At 36.1% G+C, this 18,800-nt stretch overlaps 1 protein-coding gene across 4 annotated transcripts in view; it reads right to left on the bottom strand.

The window, feature by feature from the left end:
• The window catches only part of LOC110440494, a 91,553-nt gene that overhangs the window by 54,358 nt on the left and 18,395 nt on the right, over window positions 1-18,800 (bottom strand). For all 4 annotated transcript variants that reach the window (XM_021483607.1, XM_021483609.1, XM_021483608.1 and 1 more), the window contains 16 exons: window positions 18,450-18,637; window positions 17,150-17,275; window positions 16,634-16,782; window positions 15,191-15,308; window positions 14,568-14,762; window positions 14,071-14,274; window positions 13,496-13,606; window positions 12,679-12,880; window positions 9,988-10,154; window positions 8,436-8,466; window positions 7,505-7,632; window positions 6,998-7,218; window positions 5,945-6,251; window positions 4,347-4,434; window positions 963-1,133; window positions 319-398 (listed from right to left, as the gene is read on the bottom strand). In XM_021483607.1, coding sequence (XP_021339282.1) covers window positions 319-398; window positions 963-1,133; window positions 4,347-4,434; window positions 5,945-6,251; window positions 6,998-7,218; window positions 7,505-7,632; window positions 8,436-8,466; window positions 9,988-10,154; window positions 12,679-12,880; window positions 13,496-13,606; window positions 14,071-14,274; window positions 14,568-14,762; window positions 15,191-15,308; window positions 16,634-16,782; window positions 17,150-17,275; window positions 18,450-18,637 — 2,486 coding nt within the window. The remainder of the gene's footprint in view (window positions 1-318; window positions 399-962; window positions 1,134-4,346; window positions 4,435-5,944; window positions 6,252-6,997; window positions 7,219-7,504; window positions 7,633-8,435; window positions 8,467-9,987; window positions 10,155-12,678; window positions 12,881-13,495; window positions 13,607-14,070; window positions 14,275-14,567; window positions 14,763-15,190; window positions 15,309-16,633; window positions 16,783-17,149; window positions 17,276-18,449; window positions 18,638-18,800) is intronic.

Here is an 18,800-nt window from a genome sequence, read left to right as displayed (position 1 = left end):
TACAGGATTTGTCTGTCTTAATTAGTATGTCGAAATGCTATGTTGACCAGTGCACTGAGACATGAAACAAAGACGATCTGTATGAAATTTTGTCCAGATGGGCCGTTGAATGCCTTAATTATGGTTGTCTTATTGTGGTACCACCAGGACTAGTGATGTTAAGTTTTTAGAAATTAACCCTTTCAATCCTAAGTAACTTTAGTAAACTCATCCATGCATTGATCTGGACAAGTCCACTATGGTCTGTAGTGGTGAAAGGGTTAACAAGATATATCAGCACCATGGTTAGGTTAATCAAGTCATCATGTTTATAATTACCTCGTTAAAGAACTCATAAGGAACAGGCAGCTGTCCTATTTCTTGCAGATAGTCAAACCACTCAAATTCCTGAGCCCTCCCTGAGTAAAAAAAGACTCAGAATTTAATAAAATCCTTTTAAGACACATGAGTATAAAGCTAGAAATAGTGTAGAAAATACAATACAGGAATGCCCCCTATCCCAAGCAAGTTAGTGTCTCTTACATTTTTTTTGTGATATGTTTCTATTATTAGTAACAGTGACCTTGACCTTCAAAGAAGTGACCTTGACCTGTAAACTTAATTTGAAATTCACAATAAGGTCATTTATTTTCTTCAATGCATCTATTAGGGATCAAACCAGGAAAGAACATGTCCAAAGGTTTCCAGGGGTAACAAGGAACTTGTGGAGCAAATGTTGTTTCTGTCAATATTTCCGAAGTGCTAAATTTTCCTTCAGAACACTCTTGTTGATTATATTGTATTAACATGATTAAATAAGTGTTATCTTCATTAGTTTTTCATAAAACTCTCACAAGGTATGATTTTCTTTCCAGAAATGATTTATCAAAGCTATAATCATGCAGGTGACAAACAGTTTCCAGTACATCCTTTGTTATAGTTTTTGGAAGTGGTACGAGGATCCTTAATACTCCATCTTTTACCTTTGGGTCTTTGTAGTTCCACAGTGTAGTTATGGTTGCTTGAGTTTGCATTTAAAGCCATGTAGCCGATCGGATGTATATCCTTGGATTCCGGTTCTGTCCAGTAGTCGTAACGTTTTGTCCAGCCATCAAAATGGATCAACAGTCGGCCATCTGTCTCATCAATTTTCCCTGCAAAATACAATCCCCTCATTAATTGATTTGTAATGCAAAACATGTATTTAAGGACAACACATTTACATGGGTATTTAAAGGACCATAATGTGTACATGTATTAATAGTGGAATAAATACCATGTAACTATAATTGAAAAAACACAAATGCCAATAGGCCTGAGTCGATTATTTTCATTTTTTTTTAATTTCTAAATAATAATATTCTACCATTCACACAAATACATGTGTTAACTTTTTAACTTCTTTTTCTACTCTGTCAAATGTAACAAACAGTATATTGTCAGAATAAACTAGAACACTGACAGGTCAGTAAGGGCCCCGTCTTGTGGCAATATATCCTCCATAATCATCAAGAAGCAATCTGCCCATATAGCTGAGCTTGACGTTTGACATTTGGACTTCAAAAAGAATCGCAAGGAACCAAAATATACATTTTACATGTACTATGATGTGAGTCTTGTTTCCTTCCACCTCCATATTTGCTGGGCTAACAGAAATGTAAATACCGTTGCAATACTCATCTGTGAGCTTTGATTTGTTTTATTTCACCTTATATACCTTCTCCATTAAAGGCAGGGTCAAAGTCAGAGATCCACTTTGTCTTTGACCTTTGGACCCAAATGACCTTGACCATTAACCCAGTGACCCTGATCTTTGGTCAGTTGACTTATTCTTTAATTCCGACCAACTTTGCTTCTTAATATCATAACAAAATGTTCTTCAGTGAAAAATACAAAACTTGACTTTGACCCTTTGGACCCCGTAACCTGGACCTAACGTCAGTTGACTCTGTGTTAAGTTCTGAACAACATTGCTTCGTAATGTCATAACAAAATGTTCATCAGGGAAAAGGTACACAATTTAACCTTCACCTTTGACCCAGTGACCTTGACCTCCGGTCAACTGACTCCTTGTTTAATTCTGAGCAACATTGCATCAAAGTGTCATAGTGAAATGTTCACCAGTGAAAAGATACAAAATGTAATCATGACCTTTGACCCAATGACCTTGACCTTTGGTCAGTTGACTCCTTGTTTAATTCTGATCACCTCTGCTTTATCATGTCATAAGAAAATGTTCATCAGTGAAAAGATGGAAAATTTGACCTCGACCCTTTGGACCCCGTAACCTGGACCTAACGTCAGTTGACTCTGTGTTAAGTTCTGAACAACATTGCTTCATAATGTCATAACAAAATGTTCATCAGGGAAAAGGTACACAATTTAACCTTCACCTTTGACCCAGTGACCGTGACCTTTGGTCAACTGACTCCTTGTTTAATTCTGAGCAACATTGCATCAAAGTGTCATAGCGAAATGTTCACCAGTGAAAAGATACAAAATGTAACCATGACCTTTGACCCAATGACCTTGACCCTTGGTCAGTTAACTCCTTGTTTAATTCTGATCAACTTTGCTTCATCATGTCATAACAAAATGTTCATCAGTGAAAAGATGCAAAATTTGACCTTGACCTTTGAATCTAATGACCTTGACCTTTGACCTCATTTTTTTTTTACCTCAGTGTGTCTCTTTGTTTAATTCAGAACAACTTTCCTTCATAATGTCATAGCAAAATGTTCACCAGTGAAAAGCTACATAATTTGACCTTGACCTCTGACCTGATGACCTTGACCTTTGGTCAGTTGACTCCTTGTTTAATTTTGATCAATTTTGCTTCATAATGTCATAACAAAATGTTCATCAGGGAAAAGATGCAAAATTTGACCTTGACCTTCGAATCTAATGACCTTGACCTTTGACCTCATTGTGTCTCTTTGTTTAATTCCGAACAATTTTGCTTCATAAAATCATAGCGAAATGTTCACCAGTGAAAAGCTACACAATTTGACCTTGACCCCTGACCCGCTGACCTTAACCTTTGGTCAGTTGACTCCTTGTTTAATTCTGATCAACTTTGCTCCATAATGTCATAACAAAATGTTTATCAGTGAAAAGATGTAAAATGTGACCTTGACCTTTGAACCTAATGACCTTGACCTTTGACCTTGACTTTTTACCTCAATGTGTATTTTTGTGAACTGAACATCTTGACAAAGTTTCATGTACATCGGTCAATAAATATCAAAGTTATCAGCCAGGAACAAAATTTGTGGATGGACAGACAGACAGACAGACAGACAGAGTGATTACTATAGGGCACCCGTATCACCGCTACGGGGCCCTATTAAGGCTATGTGACATAGATATGAGGGTCGACTTTGGAACAGTGCTGTATTTATGAGGCATGTCTGTGGTATACTGTCCAATAACACATGATTGTTGACCAATGAAAAACAATGTTACAATGCCCACATGGTTGAGTTTATATTTATCCAATGTGTAACGCTAAGACAAGAAGTCCTGTGCAAATTTTACATTGCATACACTTCACTCAACAAAAGTGCAACAAACTTATTTTCAAATTTTGTTTAATTTAACTGCTATAAAAGTTTCTTACTTTCAAAGACTTGATTCAGATCACTTTGTCTCTCTCTTATCAAATTTCTGATTTCTATACCCAGGTAACTTCAGTCTGGGTGATTGTAGGATATTTACTACAGACAAAATGACATCTTGTCTATGGTTAAACATCATTTTGCATAGACTTTTTTTCACTGAGGCCCCTAAGGCCCCTTTCACATGAAAGGGGCCTTAATGAAAAAAAAGGTAATTTCACCCAGTTGAATCTTAAAGAAAATGACAGGCGCAGGTCTGAACTGAGGCTTACGTCAGGATTATCTGGCACATGTAGGTTGAGGGGGCCAGACGTACCTGACCGAAACTAAAATGCTGACTATTGCTACTTTGTGTTTTTCCTTTTTAAAACCAGGTCAATCTACATGCAGATTTTAAGATACGTTATATAATTTAGTGGACATGTTATTCTTCATATATTGTTATTAACTCCGAAACTGTCCATATTTTAGCTCTGCTTACAGTTCGGTCGAAGTGCGTTTGTTTATCGTGGAATATTTCTGCACCACCTGAACTGATTCAACTGGGATACGAGAATGCGACCTTAGAGTCTGCCTTTCAATCAATCATCAAATTCTGTAAAATCATTAACCAATTAGAAACCTCTTTAAGAAAATATGACAAAACATGTGTAGATTGAATCTGAATTGAAGAGGAAAAGTCCCAATAAATATAGGGAGTCTGGACAAGAAATGTCAATCTATGGTACATTCTATACGATGCTAACTTACCCACTGATGCCACACAAACAAGTGAAGGATTCAAGCGGTCCAAAGCTTCAAGTCGCATTCCTTCAACAACTTCTGTCGACTTTGAAGGCTGCAAAGATAATGCATGAATAAATTAGTTATCATAATAATTCAAACTTTGTACAGTTCTCTAACAAAACTATTGTGAGATCAACATTTATGTTATTAGTATTTGATTGATATTTTGGGCATTAGGAATTGTTGTAAATCGCTATATATGTAGCATGGAAGGAGTATGCATTACTTAGCTAGCACACATCTTTCATTCGTACACCACAATTTTAAAATTTCTGCAAGAAATATCTTTGACTGCATGAGTATTGAATCTTCATTCTCAAGCTGATCTAAGCTCTCAGTCTCATAATAATAAATATTGCAAATGTTTACAGTCATTTTGGTTTCACAGATTCATCTTAATGCAAAATAACATACTTGTGAAAATCTGAAGGTTTGACACACTGGTTTTATTGACATTGTCTGTGTAAACCTGAATTAGATTTAACTCATTCACCCCTGAAGACGCATTTGAACTCTTCCAATTCAAGGGTTGGAATAGTTCATTATAAAATTTCAGGGGTGAATGAGTTAAGGATGTACTCTTCTGAGGTTTAAATCATGTTCAAGTCTCGTTTTGATCTGGTGTAACAGGTTTTTGTAATATTAAACAAATTATGATCAAGTGTAATAGCAAACATGCATCTGAAAAATATGTCAAAAAACTAGATGCCTGCATGTTGTTTGTAGAACATTTTTTTACAATTTTTCACTAGTTTCGCCTCTTGGTGCGCGACTTCATCAGGACACTTTTAACTCATGAAATTTCATTATGAACTATTCCAGCCTTTGAACTGGAAGAGTTAAAATGTGTCTTCACGGGTGAATGAGTTAAACAACAATTTTTCCCCCTGAAATACTTTTTTCAAGGTTTAGTTTATATTATGACGTAGATAATAGGTACGGTCATACAACAGACACGGGCAGTATCAATACAGTTACAGAAACCTAGATTCGGGAGTTTGTTCTCTCCGTGAAAATGTTCAACGTGGAGCAACAAAGCTGGTACCTGGCCTAAAAGATTTATCCAATATGGAGCGATTAGAGAAAATACTAACACTAGCATATAAAAGATCCCCTGGCGACATGATACAAGTCGTTTACAATGTAATACATAGAGAACTGTGAATTTATGGAACAATTTTCCATCTAATTATGTTGTAAATTCAAGCACAGTAAAACAATTTGAGTATAAATTAGATGAACACTGGCAAAACCAAATGCAGGAATGCAGTTTTAAAGAAAAAAATAAAATCTAAACAACGCAACTTCTGAAAATTGTTTTTATTTTATAATCTTTTATTTCAGAGCTGACTGTCAAAGGATTGTATAACATCCTAATTTTGTCAGAATAAAATCTACATATCTTTGTATCTATGTATCATTTGTTTAACTCATTCACCCTTGAAAACACTTTTGAACTCTTCCAATTCAAAGGTTGGTATAGTTCATGATGAAATTTCAGGGGTGAATGAGTTAATTGTTGCAACATAGTCGAAAGTAACCTCAGGACAGAAGACACTTACCACAGGTAGAAGTCCATGTACCATCACTGTACTAGTTGAATCCGCAACATGCCTTCCTGTGATCCGGACTTTTATCTTTTTGGCCGGAACACTGAAAGTCATGATAAGCTGTTCCTGGATAATGAGACTGAAGGAGTATTCCGGCTTTCCCTGGAGAACGGGACCAGGGCTCAACTGGAGGACCAGCGTGTCTCCGAGCTCCACAGGGGGGACTTTCATCAGCACCTTTTTTTCTGTTCCATTGCCGGCAACAAACTCCTTCGCGTTCAGGTCTAAGTTATAGAACATCTCTCCCTCTCCTCCTAGCCTAAAAGTTTAGGAAAATATTCCATCGATTAGTGTTATTCCAATTTTTGATAATTTTTCTGTAAATTTCTACTGATCATCCGCCTAAAATAAAACTTTGCCAATGGTTATGAAGTACACAACATATTCATTAACCCTTTCACCCCTATGTAACTTCAGTAGACTCTACCATACATTGATATGGATGATACCAGTATGGTCTACAGTGGTGAAAGGGTTAATAGATTTCTTATAAATTTTAAACCAAAAGTGAGAAGTTGAAGTGTATAAAATTGGATAACGCTTGATTTTACATTTCAAAATTTCATTACATATTCTAACACTATACTTCAATATTACACATGTTTGAAAAGATATTACAAAAGTTGATTTTTTGCAACTTTAATTGATAATCACTCATTAAAGGTCTTCCGATAATCAATTACAATTCATCTTCTAATTCCCAACACTGCCATCAATGTAATAATGACAACAGATTCATACACTCTCAGAGGAAATCTTACTCCCATATCAACAATTTTGTAATAATCTAAAACTACAGGGCAGTTTGCCTGAACAATATTGTTTAACCCTTTCACCCCTATGTAACTTTAGTAGACTCTACCATGCATTGATCTGGATGAGTCCATTATAGTCTACAGTGGTGAAAGGGTTAAGTACACTGCAAAAGAAACCTTGCTTATAAAAAAAAAAAAAATACATTGAATGGTTTTCAAATCACCATTTCAATTTAAACCTATAGCTTACAATAAGGATATAGAAATGTTGGATGGTTTTCCCTCAAGAAAAGTAATTTTCCATGAGTTCTGTTCGTAAGGGTCCATGATGGTCTTGAAGAGGACATGAGAGCTCTCGCTTCCTGGAAGGAAACTGAGGAGGTTTCCACTCTGTGTGACTTTGTCTGTATCCGGAGGGAACATCATTTGTGAAGAGGCCAGAAAACTAGTTGTTATTTTTCTTTGTACCCTCTGCAAAAATTGTGTAAAAATTCTTCCATTTAAGACGTCTTAAATTGATTATAAAATGCTTATTGCCTTCTGATACCAGCCCCCTTTTTTCTCCTGTTTTCTTCCACATTAAGACCCCTGCTCATTATATATCTAACATCCAGGCTAATAACTATAAGTCGATTGAACTTGTATCATAATTGTTGTTAAAAAATAGTTATTACATAAAGTTATTGAAACATTGCACATAAAAAGTTCACCGGTTGTGCTACAAGAACCTTCACAACAGGGTTGTAGCATACACTACCGTTTGTAACTCATAGTGGTTGGTGGAGATACCACAGATAGAACAGAGTAGTGACTGAGATGTCATCTTTTCCTCCACTTCCGTCGGAACCGGGATTTTGTGATCCGATATACAGGCAAACACATTACCTGTTATGAAAAAACACAACAACTACAATGACTACAAAAGCAGACTTTTTATATGTTCAAATAACTGCACAACTAAAAAAGGTTTTACAAAAGATAATAAAAAAAAATATTGTAGAAAGATTATTTATTTTTAGGCTTCAATAACTATAATTATGTATTTGAACAATTCACATACAGTCAGCTGCCCTGAAAAAATAGCCAGGGGAACCCACTAGCTAAAAGTTAGGTCCCATCAATTTTTATTTTTTTTCAATTTTACATAAAGGACTTATATCCGAAATCTTTATATATAAAAAAGGGTTGATTTGACCTTTGAGCTATGGTTTCCACAGCTATGACAAGAAAAGAGGCCCTAGATTAACACATTTTCAAAGATATACAGGTCAACATATCTACAGTGCCATAAAGCGAGCATAACCCCTGGAGTATCAAGGATGTAGGCTTTCAGTCTACTCTTATGCCTATAACCCTGGTACTAGGTAATTTCGGAAATCTTCACTTCATGTCATCCTATCGGTTTAATTTAAAAAAATGTTTACTGAAAACAATGACCAGATCTTGTATTAAATGAGCTGAAATATCTGATGTGACAAAATCTGGTGTGACAGGTGCTAAATACAATTTCCTTGAACCTCAAAAACATCTAAATGATATAAAATTTCTATTTATATCATATACCTATTCAATATGGTACTAAAATCATGATTTAATCTGCTATGGTTGAAAATATCTTTTGAAAAACTTTTAAAACATTTTCACTGCAGAATACATACATAGTATTAATAAGTATCTAAATGACTTACTTGGTTTGGGATCTGTGCTTTTCCTTTCGATCTAAAATAAAAACATTTAAATAACAAATGTAAACACATCAACACATGATTTGATTCATTCTAAAATTTGGAGTCACTCCAAGCTTCATGTATGAAGAGAGTAAAAATAGAATAACGATTCTCAAATTTTTTAGAAAACAATATATGTCCCCCCTCCATAAAACCACAATTATTATTATACTGGTACAAATAACAACAATTTCCCACCAATTACCTTTACCGATACTGTTAAATGACAGCTTTTTATAAAATATATTCTCCGTCAAAATATGATTCTTATGCATAAAACAACAAAATGCCTCTGAAGCCTGTACCTCTCAGTTGTTAATCAAAACGGTGCTAGAAAATTGATGTCTAATGTTGAAAACTTCAAATGAATTTTTTGAAGTGTTCACAAATCGGACTCGTGTTAATTCTACACAAAACAAACTCTGTTGACAACTTTTTGACTTGTCTTTAAATATAACTATCATTCGAGGAATAATTAACCCTGTCGCTGCTGTAGAATATCATGGACTCATCCAGATGAATGTATGGTCAAGTCTACTCAAGTTACCTAGGGGTGATAGGGTTAATACTCTTACAATATTACCTCTCCTACTTGTTTGATGATTAATCTTTTCATTTAATAGATTGAACCAAGATGACCTAGACAGCCTCCATTGTTAGATGCTTTTCTTTACAATGTGACTGTGCTGTACCAGACCTACTAAATCCCTTGACAAGCCATTCAGGTTAACATGTCTCACCAATGCCCCGCTTTGACCATCAATGCACATTTTAGAGACACTAACTTAAATGCAAAAACTTAATGGTGATGGAGATGCTGACAAAGTCAATGGACCATGAAAGGAAGGCCACATCCAGCATATGATGCATGGGTTGAGAACTTGAGATGTACTACCTAAGATGCATCTATGGTCCAAGTTAGGTTGGTCTAGCACTTTCAGTGAAACAAATTACTTAAACACAAAAACTTAATGTTGATGCCGTCACTAGAAAAGTACCACCTAATTAATGTGAATCACTGTACGTTCGTTTAAAAAAAAGTGTTTATTTCACAATGATAAGTCTCGCTTCCACTTCGTGGCAGCGAGACGAAAATAGTACTTATTATTCCCTACTTAAGATTCAGCATTTTTGGTTAAGGCAACAAATGGTAAACTCATTGTCAGTATAATGTGACCAGGTGGAATACAATATACAGCTGGGTGCCCCCGGCATGGTATTTCAATGAAGTAGCACTCTAAATTAAAGTTGGCATCTGATGCATGCTAATGCAAGGAGCCAATAGTTGCCTTAATGTCCACATGCACACACACAAAAATATGACCCTCCAATGGGTATGAGCCTTCAACCTACACAAACATGGATCTCGGCATGTACTTAGATGACCTTAGCTGTTCATAGAATGCTAAATCCAATAAAAACCAAAACCCATCCAAACTTACAGGTACACTGATCATGACACAAAGTCCCTTGATGACATTTTTGTTGAATGATAACATCGTTCCAGACTTACCTTGGCAAAAAGTCCCATTTGTTTGATGACTTTCAAGGCCAGCTGACTGTACTGTTCGAGGAGTTGCCAGATGCGCATGTTCGCTCGATCGACAGTAATCTTGGTCTTCGCTGGGAATAGTGAGTTTTCTTGTGGAGTCTGACTCTTCACGCGTAGTTTACTTACAGCTGTCGAGGAAATACAAATTTTCACACTTACCAAATTGTTTTAGCAGCATGCCTTTGCTAAATTGGTGATTTTCAAATACAAATTTGTGTCTGTGGCATGCCATGTACTGCTGATTTTTTTTTTCCCTTCAATTTTCTGCAATTTTGAATATCTTTTATGTATGATCATTTTAAATTAAAACATTTTCTTATTGGGGAAAAAAATCTGTTTTCAGTAAATGATACTTTGTGTTCCAAAGGTAGATAACTATAGCAAGTTTGGTGAATGTAGGATAGTACAGAAGCTCGCTCCTAGCTAAATATAACTTCAGTATCAAATATACAGCAACACATTTAAGTCCGATAATGCTTGCTGTCATTGTGGGTAACTGATGACAGTAAATCTTTCTACAAAATTGCAAATGACTGACCTAACAATAGCAAAAGTGACCTTGGCATTTACCTTAGGACCTTGGCAATGAAGTCAGTATTCACACTTTTCATGGTGTTAGATACATTTTTCTCACTCTAGGTGTTGGACCAGATGGTTCCCCAGTCATTACAATTACATGAAGCCATGTCTATAATGCATTGACCCCTGTCAACAGGGTAAGAGAACAAGAATCCCTCACCTCCCTCACCTCATCAGTACCTCCCCCCTTGATTTGAGATACCTCTTTCGGATGCGAGATCGATAGAATCTCTCACCCCGTTGGGGGTGGGATAGGGGATCTCAACCTGAGGGGGAAGATTCCCCTATCTCACCCACAAGGGGCCCCCGGGGTGAATGATTCTTTTTCTCCTACCTTGTATCATATACACAATGAAATGTTAACGTTACAGACTAAACTCAGGCTTGACATGACGTTGATGGATTTTTGACATGAAGTTGATGGATTGTTTAAGTGACGTCATACCATTGTTATGAATACGGGAATGGACCACCCGTCTCAACCCTAGGGCAAGACAAGGAATTCTTGCATACTAGAACGAGATATCCGCATTTCCGGCGGTGCTGGAAAATTCTATCTGACCCACGGGTCTAGATCGCTTACACCCGCAGACTGGCGTATGAATTATAGTGACCTTTTGGGGTCATGCTATTGTTCATGACATCATTTTATGACATTTTTGGGGTCAGTCAGAGTCATTGACGTCATTAACAATTGTCATCCTTGCCATTCGGGCTTCATATGCAAATGAGAAATGTGCAGACAGTTTACAACTTTACTAGAAGAGCAGCTGTTTTAGGTAATAAGCAAGAAATAGAATCCATCCCTGATATAAGGTAGGGATAAGGTTATTCAAACCCTCGGGATAAAATATTGAGCAAAAGACCCTCGGCAAAGCCTCGGGGCTCCTGCTCAATATTTTATCCCTTGGGTTTCAATAACCTTATCCATACCTCACATCAGGGATGGATTCTATTATTCTCACACCAGTAAAAGTGCGGATACACCTGTCCATGGTAAGAGAAATTCTTGTCACACCCTAGGGTTGAGAGGGAGAGGGGTCTCCCTAGTCAGAACAATTGTATGACATCACGCAAACAATACAATGATGTCACGTCAACGATGCATAAATGTCACATCAACAATGCACCAAGCCTGTAACTTCAGCATTGCATAATGAACATGAGCGAGTCATCAGAGTAAGAAAAAAAAGAATTGTTCACCCCCTTGAGGTGTGATGGAGAATCTCAACCCTCGGAAAAAGATTTTTAATTTGCCAAACACTCGACAAACTGTGTTTGGCAACTAAAGAACCTTCCTCCTCAGGTTGGGAATCCCCTATGTCGCCCCAAAAGGGATGAAAGATTCTATTAATCTCACACCCATGGGGATGAAAGATTCTATTAATCTCAACCCCATGGGATGAAAGATTCTATTAATCTCAACCCAATGGGGATGAAAGATTCTATTAATCTAAACCCCATGGGGATGAAAGATTCTATTAATCCCAACCCCATGGGGATGAAAGATTCTATTAATCTCAAGCCCATGGGGATGAGGGATTCTATTAATCTCAAGTCCATGGGGATGAAAGATTCTATTAATCTCACCCCCATGGGGGTGAAAGATTCTATTAATCTCACTCCCATGGGGGTGAGGGATTCTATTAATCTCACCCCCATGGGGATGAGGGATTCTATTAATCTCACCCCCATGGGGATGAAAGATTCTATTAATCCCAACCCCATGGGGATGAAAGATTCTATTAATCTCACACCCATGGGGATGAAAGATTCTATTAATCTCAACCCCATGGGGATGAAAGATTCTATTAATCCCAACCCCATGGGGATGAAAGATTCTATTAATCCCAACCCCATGGGGATGAAAGATTCTATTAATCTCAACCCCATGGGGATGAAAGATTCTATTAATCTCAAGACCATGGGGATGAGGGATTCTATTAATCTCAAGTCCATGGGGATGAAAGATTCTATTAATCTCAACCCCATGGGGATGAAAGATTCTATTAATCTCAAGTCCATGGGGGTGACAAATTCTATTAATTCTAAGGTAATTTGAAATGTTCCTACCACCATTATGCTGCATTTCTAATATAACTTCAACCAAGCCCTCCTGTTGTACACAGCCCGTCTGCCAAATGAAGAGTGGCTTTCGAATAAGTGCAGCCATGTTTATGATTCTGTGGAGTAAGCCGTTTGATACTGGGTGAGAAAATTCAAAGGTGTACTCAGCATAAATGATATCCTTCCTGTCGGTCTTTCTTATCAGATTCTGAAAAAAAGGATAGGAAAAATAACCATAACGTCACTTAAACCTGTTAATGAAGTAAAATGTCTGTTACCATCTCTAGAAAAAAATGCTGGAGTACATACCAAAGGAAAATAAATACTGTTATTATTTCCTAAAGCCAAAATGTAAATTTATATTGTTTTATTAATAACTTTTCTCTATTCATTTTATGATATTTGTTTAATGTTTATTCTTTCAACTGATTGATAAATTTGAAAAGACTATTACAAGGATGTCATGCATAGTAGTTTTCAATGTGGCACACACTGTAATGACGTCATGAAGTTGTCTTCAGCGTGATAACACAATATAATGGCATCATGTGTATTGTCTTAAACATGACAAAATGATATAATGACATCATGTGCACTTGCTTAAACATGACAACAATATAATTATGTCACATGTTTTGTCTTCAACATGACGACATAATATGATGACGTCATGTGTATAGTAGTCATGTATATTGTGTTCAATACGACAACACAATGTCATGACATCATGTGTGCTTGCTTTATTATGACAGTTGTAATAATAAATGATTATGATTGAATTCACTACGTCATGTTGTGGTAGTTCAGAGATGAAGATACATACCACAGCAGCGGGAACTGTATCTGTAAGTTGATTAAGTAGCACATTGGCTGTTGCTGACACGGCACAGCTCAATCCCAGCTCAGAGTACAGAGTCACACCATTGGCCCCTTGCTGTAAAATCAGCAGAACATCACGACTAATTGTAAGTACTTGGGTATTATGAAAAAATGTAAAATCTATGTATTTTACATCTGATGGCTGTACACCAGTACATCAGTGAGCTAATAGCACTGCCTGAATAGCAACTGTCACATCTGTACTGCTACATGTTTGTGTTTATCATAGGAAATGATGTTACAATACTTCTAACTAGACAATGATACAGTCATTAAGGGTCCATGACCCACTTCAAAAAACTGTAACTAACTAAGAAAATGAAACTATTTTTGCCTTTTTTTTTTTTTTTTTTTTTTTTTGTAAACTGAATAAGAAATTATTTGACAAGCAATTATTGCAAACTAATAAAAAAATACACATTTTGTAAAACTGAAAATAAGTGACTGAATGATAATATGGCCAAAAAACTGGAGAAATAGTAAACAGCCCATTTGCTTTCAATAATTAATTCAAAGTACCTCTTCGTCTCCTTTGAAAACTTTGGTAAGTGTCTTTTTCATCTCTTCCCTAACATACAACGGTACTCCGTTACTGACGAGAGATGTGGAACCGTCGTTGTTGCCATGGTTACCATCGAAAGCAGTGGATATTATGTCTGCCATGCACTGTATTGATGCCATGGCCGTATCCTGATTGGATAGCTGTAAGCATTTGGCACGTCCCTGAAATACACAACATTTGTCTTAAGTTATTAAACATATCTATAGTTATCACTTAATTTACCTAATATTAATTTGACCCCTGATGCCTATGTCAAGGGTCAAAGGTTGATAAATAAGCAACATCTCTTTCCTGTAACACTATGGAATACATTCTCTTTCCTGTAACACTATGGAATACATTCTCAAATTGTTGAAATAAATGAAGATTAAAATAACATAAACAATTATTGAAGATACTTATATTATGATGAAAAGTATTTCAATTGGTTGTTGAAACCTATTTATAAACTTACAAAGTACTCCATAATGGTCAATACCCGTTGATTTGACTTAGCAGATGACTTAATGGAGACTATCCCATCCTTCAGCATGGTGTCAATGGCATCCGATGTTATATACGAAAACACAGCAGCGTACATTTCCTGATATTCTGGATATGCAGCAGATACCTGTTTGACTCCCCCCATTAGCTTGGCATTCACATCAGCCTGAGTGAGTAAAGGAAAAAGAGAAATTAAATTCTTTCTTTTCTTGATGAATTACAGTACATTTTTAGTTGTATTTCATCAAAACGGAGTGCATAGCTTGACAATTTTTTCCCAAATATGACAGAGATAACTAAATATTGAAAAATCTTTTAATATCGCAGTGTTAATGATGCCCATCCAGCCTCGACCACACTCGACGTTGCTGAACCAGCAAGCACATCCCAGGGTTATACTGCAAAGCAGTTGAAAAACTAGTTTGGAAGTAAGGCAATATTTTCCCCTCATATTCTTTGGCTATTAAAATATCCACTTAATCAATGAGTATAGTGTTACTAAATCAAATTTTCCAAATAAAATCATATGAAATTCATGGAAATCCTTAAAAACTCAGTTCACAAAATTCTCATGATATTAAGTTCAAACAGTACCTGGCCAGCAGCATTCAGATCCAAAGTGAGTGTAGAAATTTTGATGTTCTCCAGACCTGACAGCAGGTTTAACGCTCGACAGAGTTGTTGCTGTTCAATCCAATGACAATCCTTCAACCTACAGTTAAATAACATTAAATGACAAATAACAATGCGGTCGGAGTCAGAATCTTTGTTGTGTGTCCCAAAATCTCGTACTGTGACCTACGGAAACAGATGCTTTGGGAGGGTTTCGGCTACGTTGTGGAATAGCTTACCATCTGCTATCAGAAAGTCGAATACCCTGGCCAAGTTCAAGAGGGACATAAAAACTCACCTCTTCACGTCTGCGTTTTAGAATCTTTGCAAAGACATCATGTAAATACCACCCTTTTATTTGTTCAATTATGTGCACATTGCTTGTCAAATGTATGAAAGTGATTGCAAGCCTTTGTTGTTTGTTTTCAAAATTATAACCATTACTATTATCCATATGTTGTAAAGCGCCTTAGAGTAATTTTACAAATTATATAGGGCGCTATATAAATGCTGTATATTACTTATTATTATTATTATAATGAGAAACAGTGAGCAAGCACTCAAAGATCGTACCCCTGCTTGAGCTAACAAGGTTTCTGGAGCAGAAATTAAAGTTTCAAGGGCCATAACTCCAAGAAGACTAGTCGAATCACAAATTCCTTACTTCATGCACATCTACATGCGATGTAGTGTTTCTGTCCCAAGTTGCAAAAAGTTCCAATGAAGTGTTAAGGAGAAGTTGTGATTACAAGGATTGTGGACAGAAGAATGGATGGACGGACATAGAAGGACGCACAGGGTGATTCCTATATATATATATACCCCCAAACTTTGTTTGCAGGGGTTATAAACACAAGACCACTTTAAAGACATTTTATTACGAAATGAAATTCCTATAATTGTGAATGCTACATGCAGAAAACACAGAGGAAATGCATACATATAGGGCATGCAGAAAATATACAGTATGACCAAAAATGCAACAACAAATTATTACTACTTTGTTTTAATTTCTACCAGCAAAAATCAGACCCATTAATTCCTTCTTTCATCTAAGCAAAATTTCTCTTTATCTCTGCTAAAATTGTCAATAAAAGATAAACGTCAACTGATCTGTGTGGTTGAAAAATAATACATTTATGACTATCCAGCTGTGAATAATTTGGTGTGTTATCTAAATATTCCAAGACCCCTCCCTACATTCCAGCAATACATTTTCCAATTCTAGTGGACACTGAACACAGTAAAAATTTAGTAGGGGACCCCCTGATCAGTCTGCAGCCAAAGTCAGCTTATATCTACTTATACTTATCAGTTGGATCAATTAAGTACTAAATGTCATTTTTAACTAGATAAGCAATGCATGTTAAGTATATCAGAGCCAACCATGACACATTTCAGTTCTGTGAAGAACATCAAACTTACTGTGGCTTCTGGCACATTTGCGTTTCAGCTTTGAGACTGTCTTTAGATTTACTAATGAGTTTATCCATGGCAGTCTTGACAGCATCAGGGCTGACGCACTTCTTCCCGCCATTACTCATACCAGCAATGATGAAGGGAATGCCAGAATCCTGTAAATAAATTACATGTTAAGCGCATATGTTACATGATTCATATGCATGATTTGTGTAGTAATTTATCTGGCTTTAAGCCCAAGGTCAGCAAGTACATGATCACCGACACAAATTAGGGAGTTATCTTATCACAGAATATTGAAATAGCACTACTTGGCATTTCCACTATGTTTCAATAGATATTGATGGGCTTATTACCAGGCATGGGCTTATTGCTGGATAACACAGTATAGAAGTTACGGGTGAAAAAGTGTTTTGGTTTTTGCTGCATAGTGAACGATAAAAGGATGACAGTATTATAATCCATTGCTGTCCTTAAACTACACATTGGCAGCATCAGTATGATTCCTCTACACTAACTTACCACCGACAGGGCATGGGAGACAACTGCGTATAGACGGGTTGCTATGGCATCAGCAGACATGTCAGCATCTGCACCATATGGAAGCACGCACAACGATCTCTTGGTGATAAAATGATCCATGACGCCCTGAAACAAAACATCCATCATTATACTATCATCTATATTCCTCTAACACACCGGAGATAAAAAACAACCATCATTATACTATCATCTATATTCCTCTGACACACCGGAGAATAAAAAACATCCATCATTATACTATCATCTATATTCCTCTAACACACCGGAGATAAAAAAACAACCATCATTATACTATCATCTATATTCCTATGACACACCGGAGAATAAAAAACAACCATCATTATACTATCATCTATATTCCTCTGTCACACCGGAGAATAAAAAACAACCATCATTATACTATCATCTATATTCCTCTGTCACACCGGAGAATAAAAAACATCCATCATTATACTATCATCTAGATTCCTCTAACACACCGGAGAATAAAAAACAACCATCATTATACTATCATCTATATTCCTATTCCTCTAACACACCGGAGAATAAAAAAACAACCATCATTATACTGTCATCTATATTCCTCTAACACACCGGAGATAAAAAAACAACCAAGCATTGTGTTATCAGGTAATTATAACTTTGTGTTTATAATGTTCTAATACGGCCTTGAAAACATTTTCCAGGTACACAAATTTCATATGAACAGTTACATAATACATAAAATCTCAACAAGTCAATAATCATTATACTGCCTTCAGAAATCAAAACTGGGGAATATCCTTATATCCCATTGAATGCGCATGAACAGATGTTCACAACTTAGCCCTTTTGAAAAAAGTTTCATCACTCTATAGCTATGTCATGATCACAACGGAGAATTTTCTAAAAAAAATTAAAAAAACAGCAATTATGAAGTGGAGGTCCTGATGAGAATATGCAAGGATGGACATGGTACACATTGCTGTGGTCACTCATGATATTAGCTCTATATATATATAATTACATATGGTCAAAGAAGTAATACCAATGGTCACTTCCCAAATAACACTGGATCTTTGCAAATGTATGTTTGTAGGATACAAATTACTTAAAATTGAATTACTTCCTTGCCCCATATATAAATAATTGTAGATACATATATCTTTCCTTTTCAAGAATTCTTCATTGCCAAAGAGGAACTTCCAATAATTTGAATACTTTTTTATATTTGTTTGTATGCAAAATATTCTATTCAATAATTAGAAACTCTAGAAAATTTTGTATTGATATATTTTACCATATCGCATTCAAGCATATTTGCGGTGAATCCCGGAGCAAGGCTGTGTGCCATCTTGATTCGAAACATCTTGGCTTCCTTAATGCTGTCCTTTGTGAGATAAGCCACAAAGCTGGAGGTTGAGTTGAGCGGCTTGCTAACAATCACCTTCACCATATCAGTTTTATCCGACTTCATGAATCCAGGTGCTGAAAATGTTGGAAATATCCATGGAATCATATAAACATAAAATTGATTATATTAAGTGTGACTTGTTTTCTGTAAAAGTGTAAGCAAATCATCATTTATGTTAGGACGCCGAGTCATAATAACGGAATAAAAAAAAGATAATAGAATCACAAGTTGATCACA

Source organism: Mizuhopecten yessoensis, unplaced genomic scaffold, assembly GCF_002113885.1.
Source record: "Mizuhopecten yessoensis strain PY_sf001 unplaced genomic scaffold, ASM211388v2 scaffold11183, whole genome shotgun sequence".
In the NCBI taxonomy this organism is placed as follows: Eukaryota; Metazoa; Mollusca; class Bivalvia; order Pectinida; family Pectinidae; genus Mizuhopecten; species Mizuhopecten yessoensis.
This window is presented reverse-complemented; position numbering and strand designations above follow the sequence as displayed.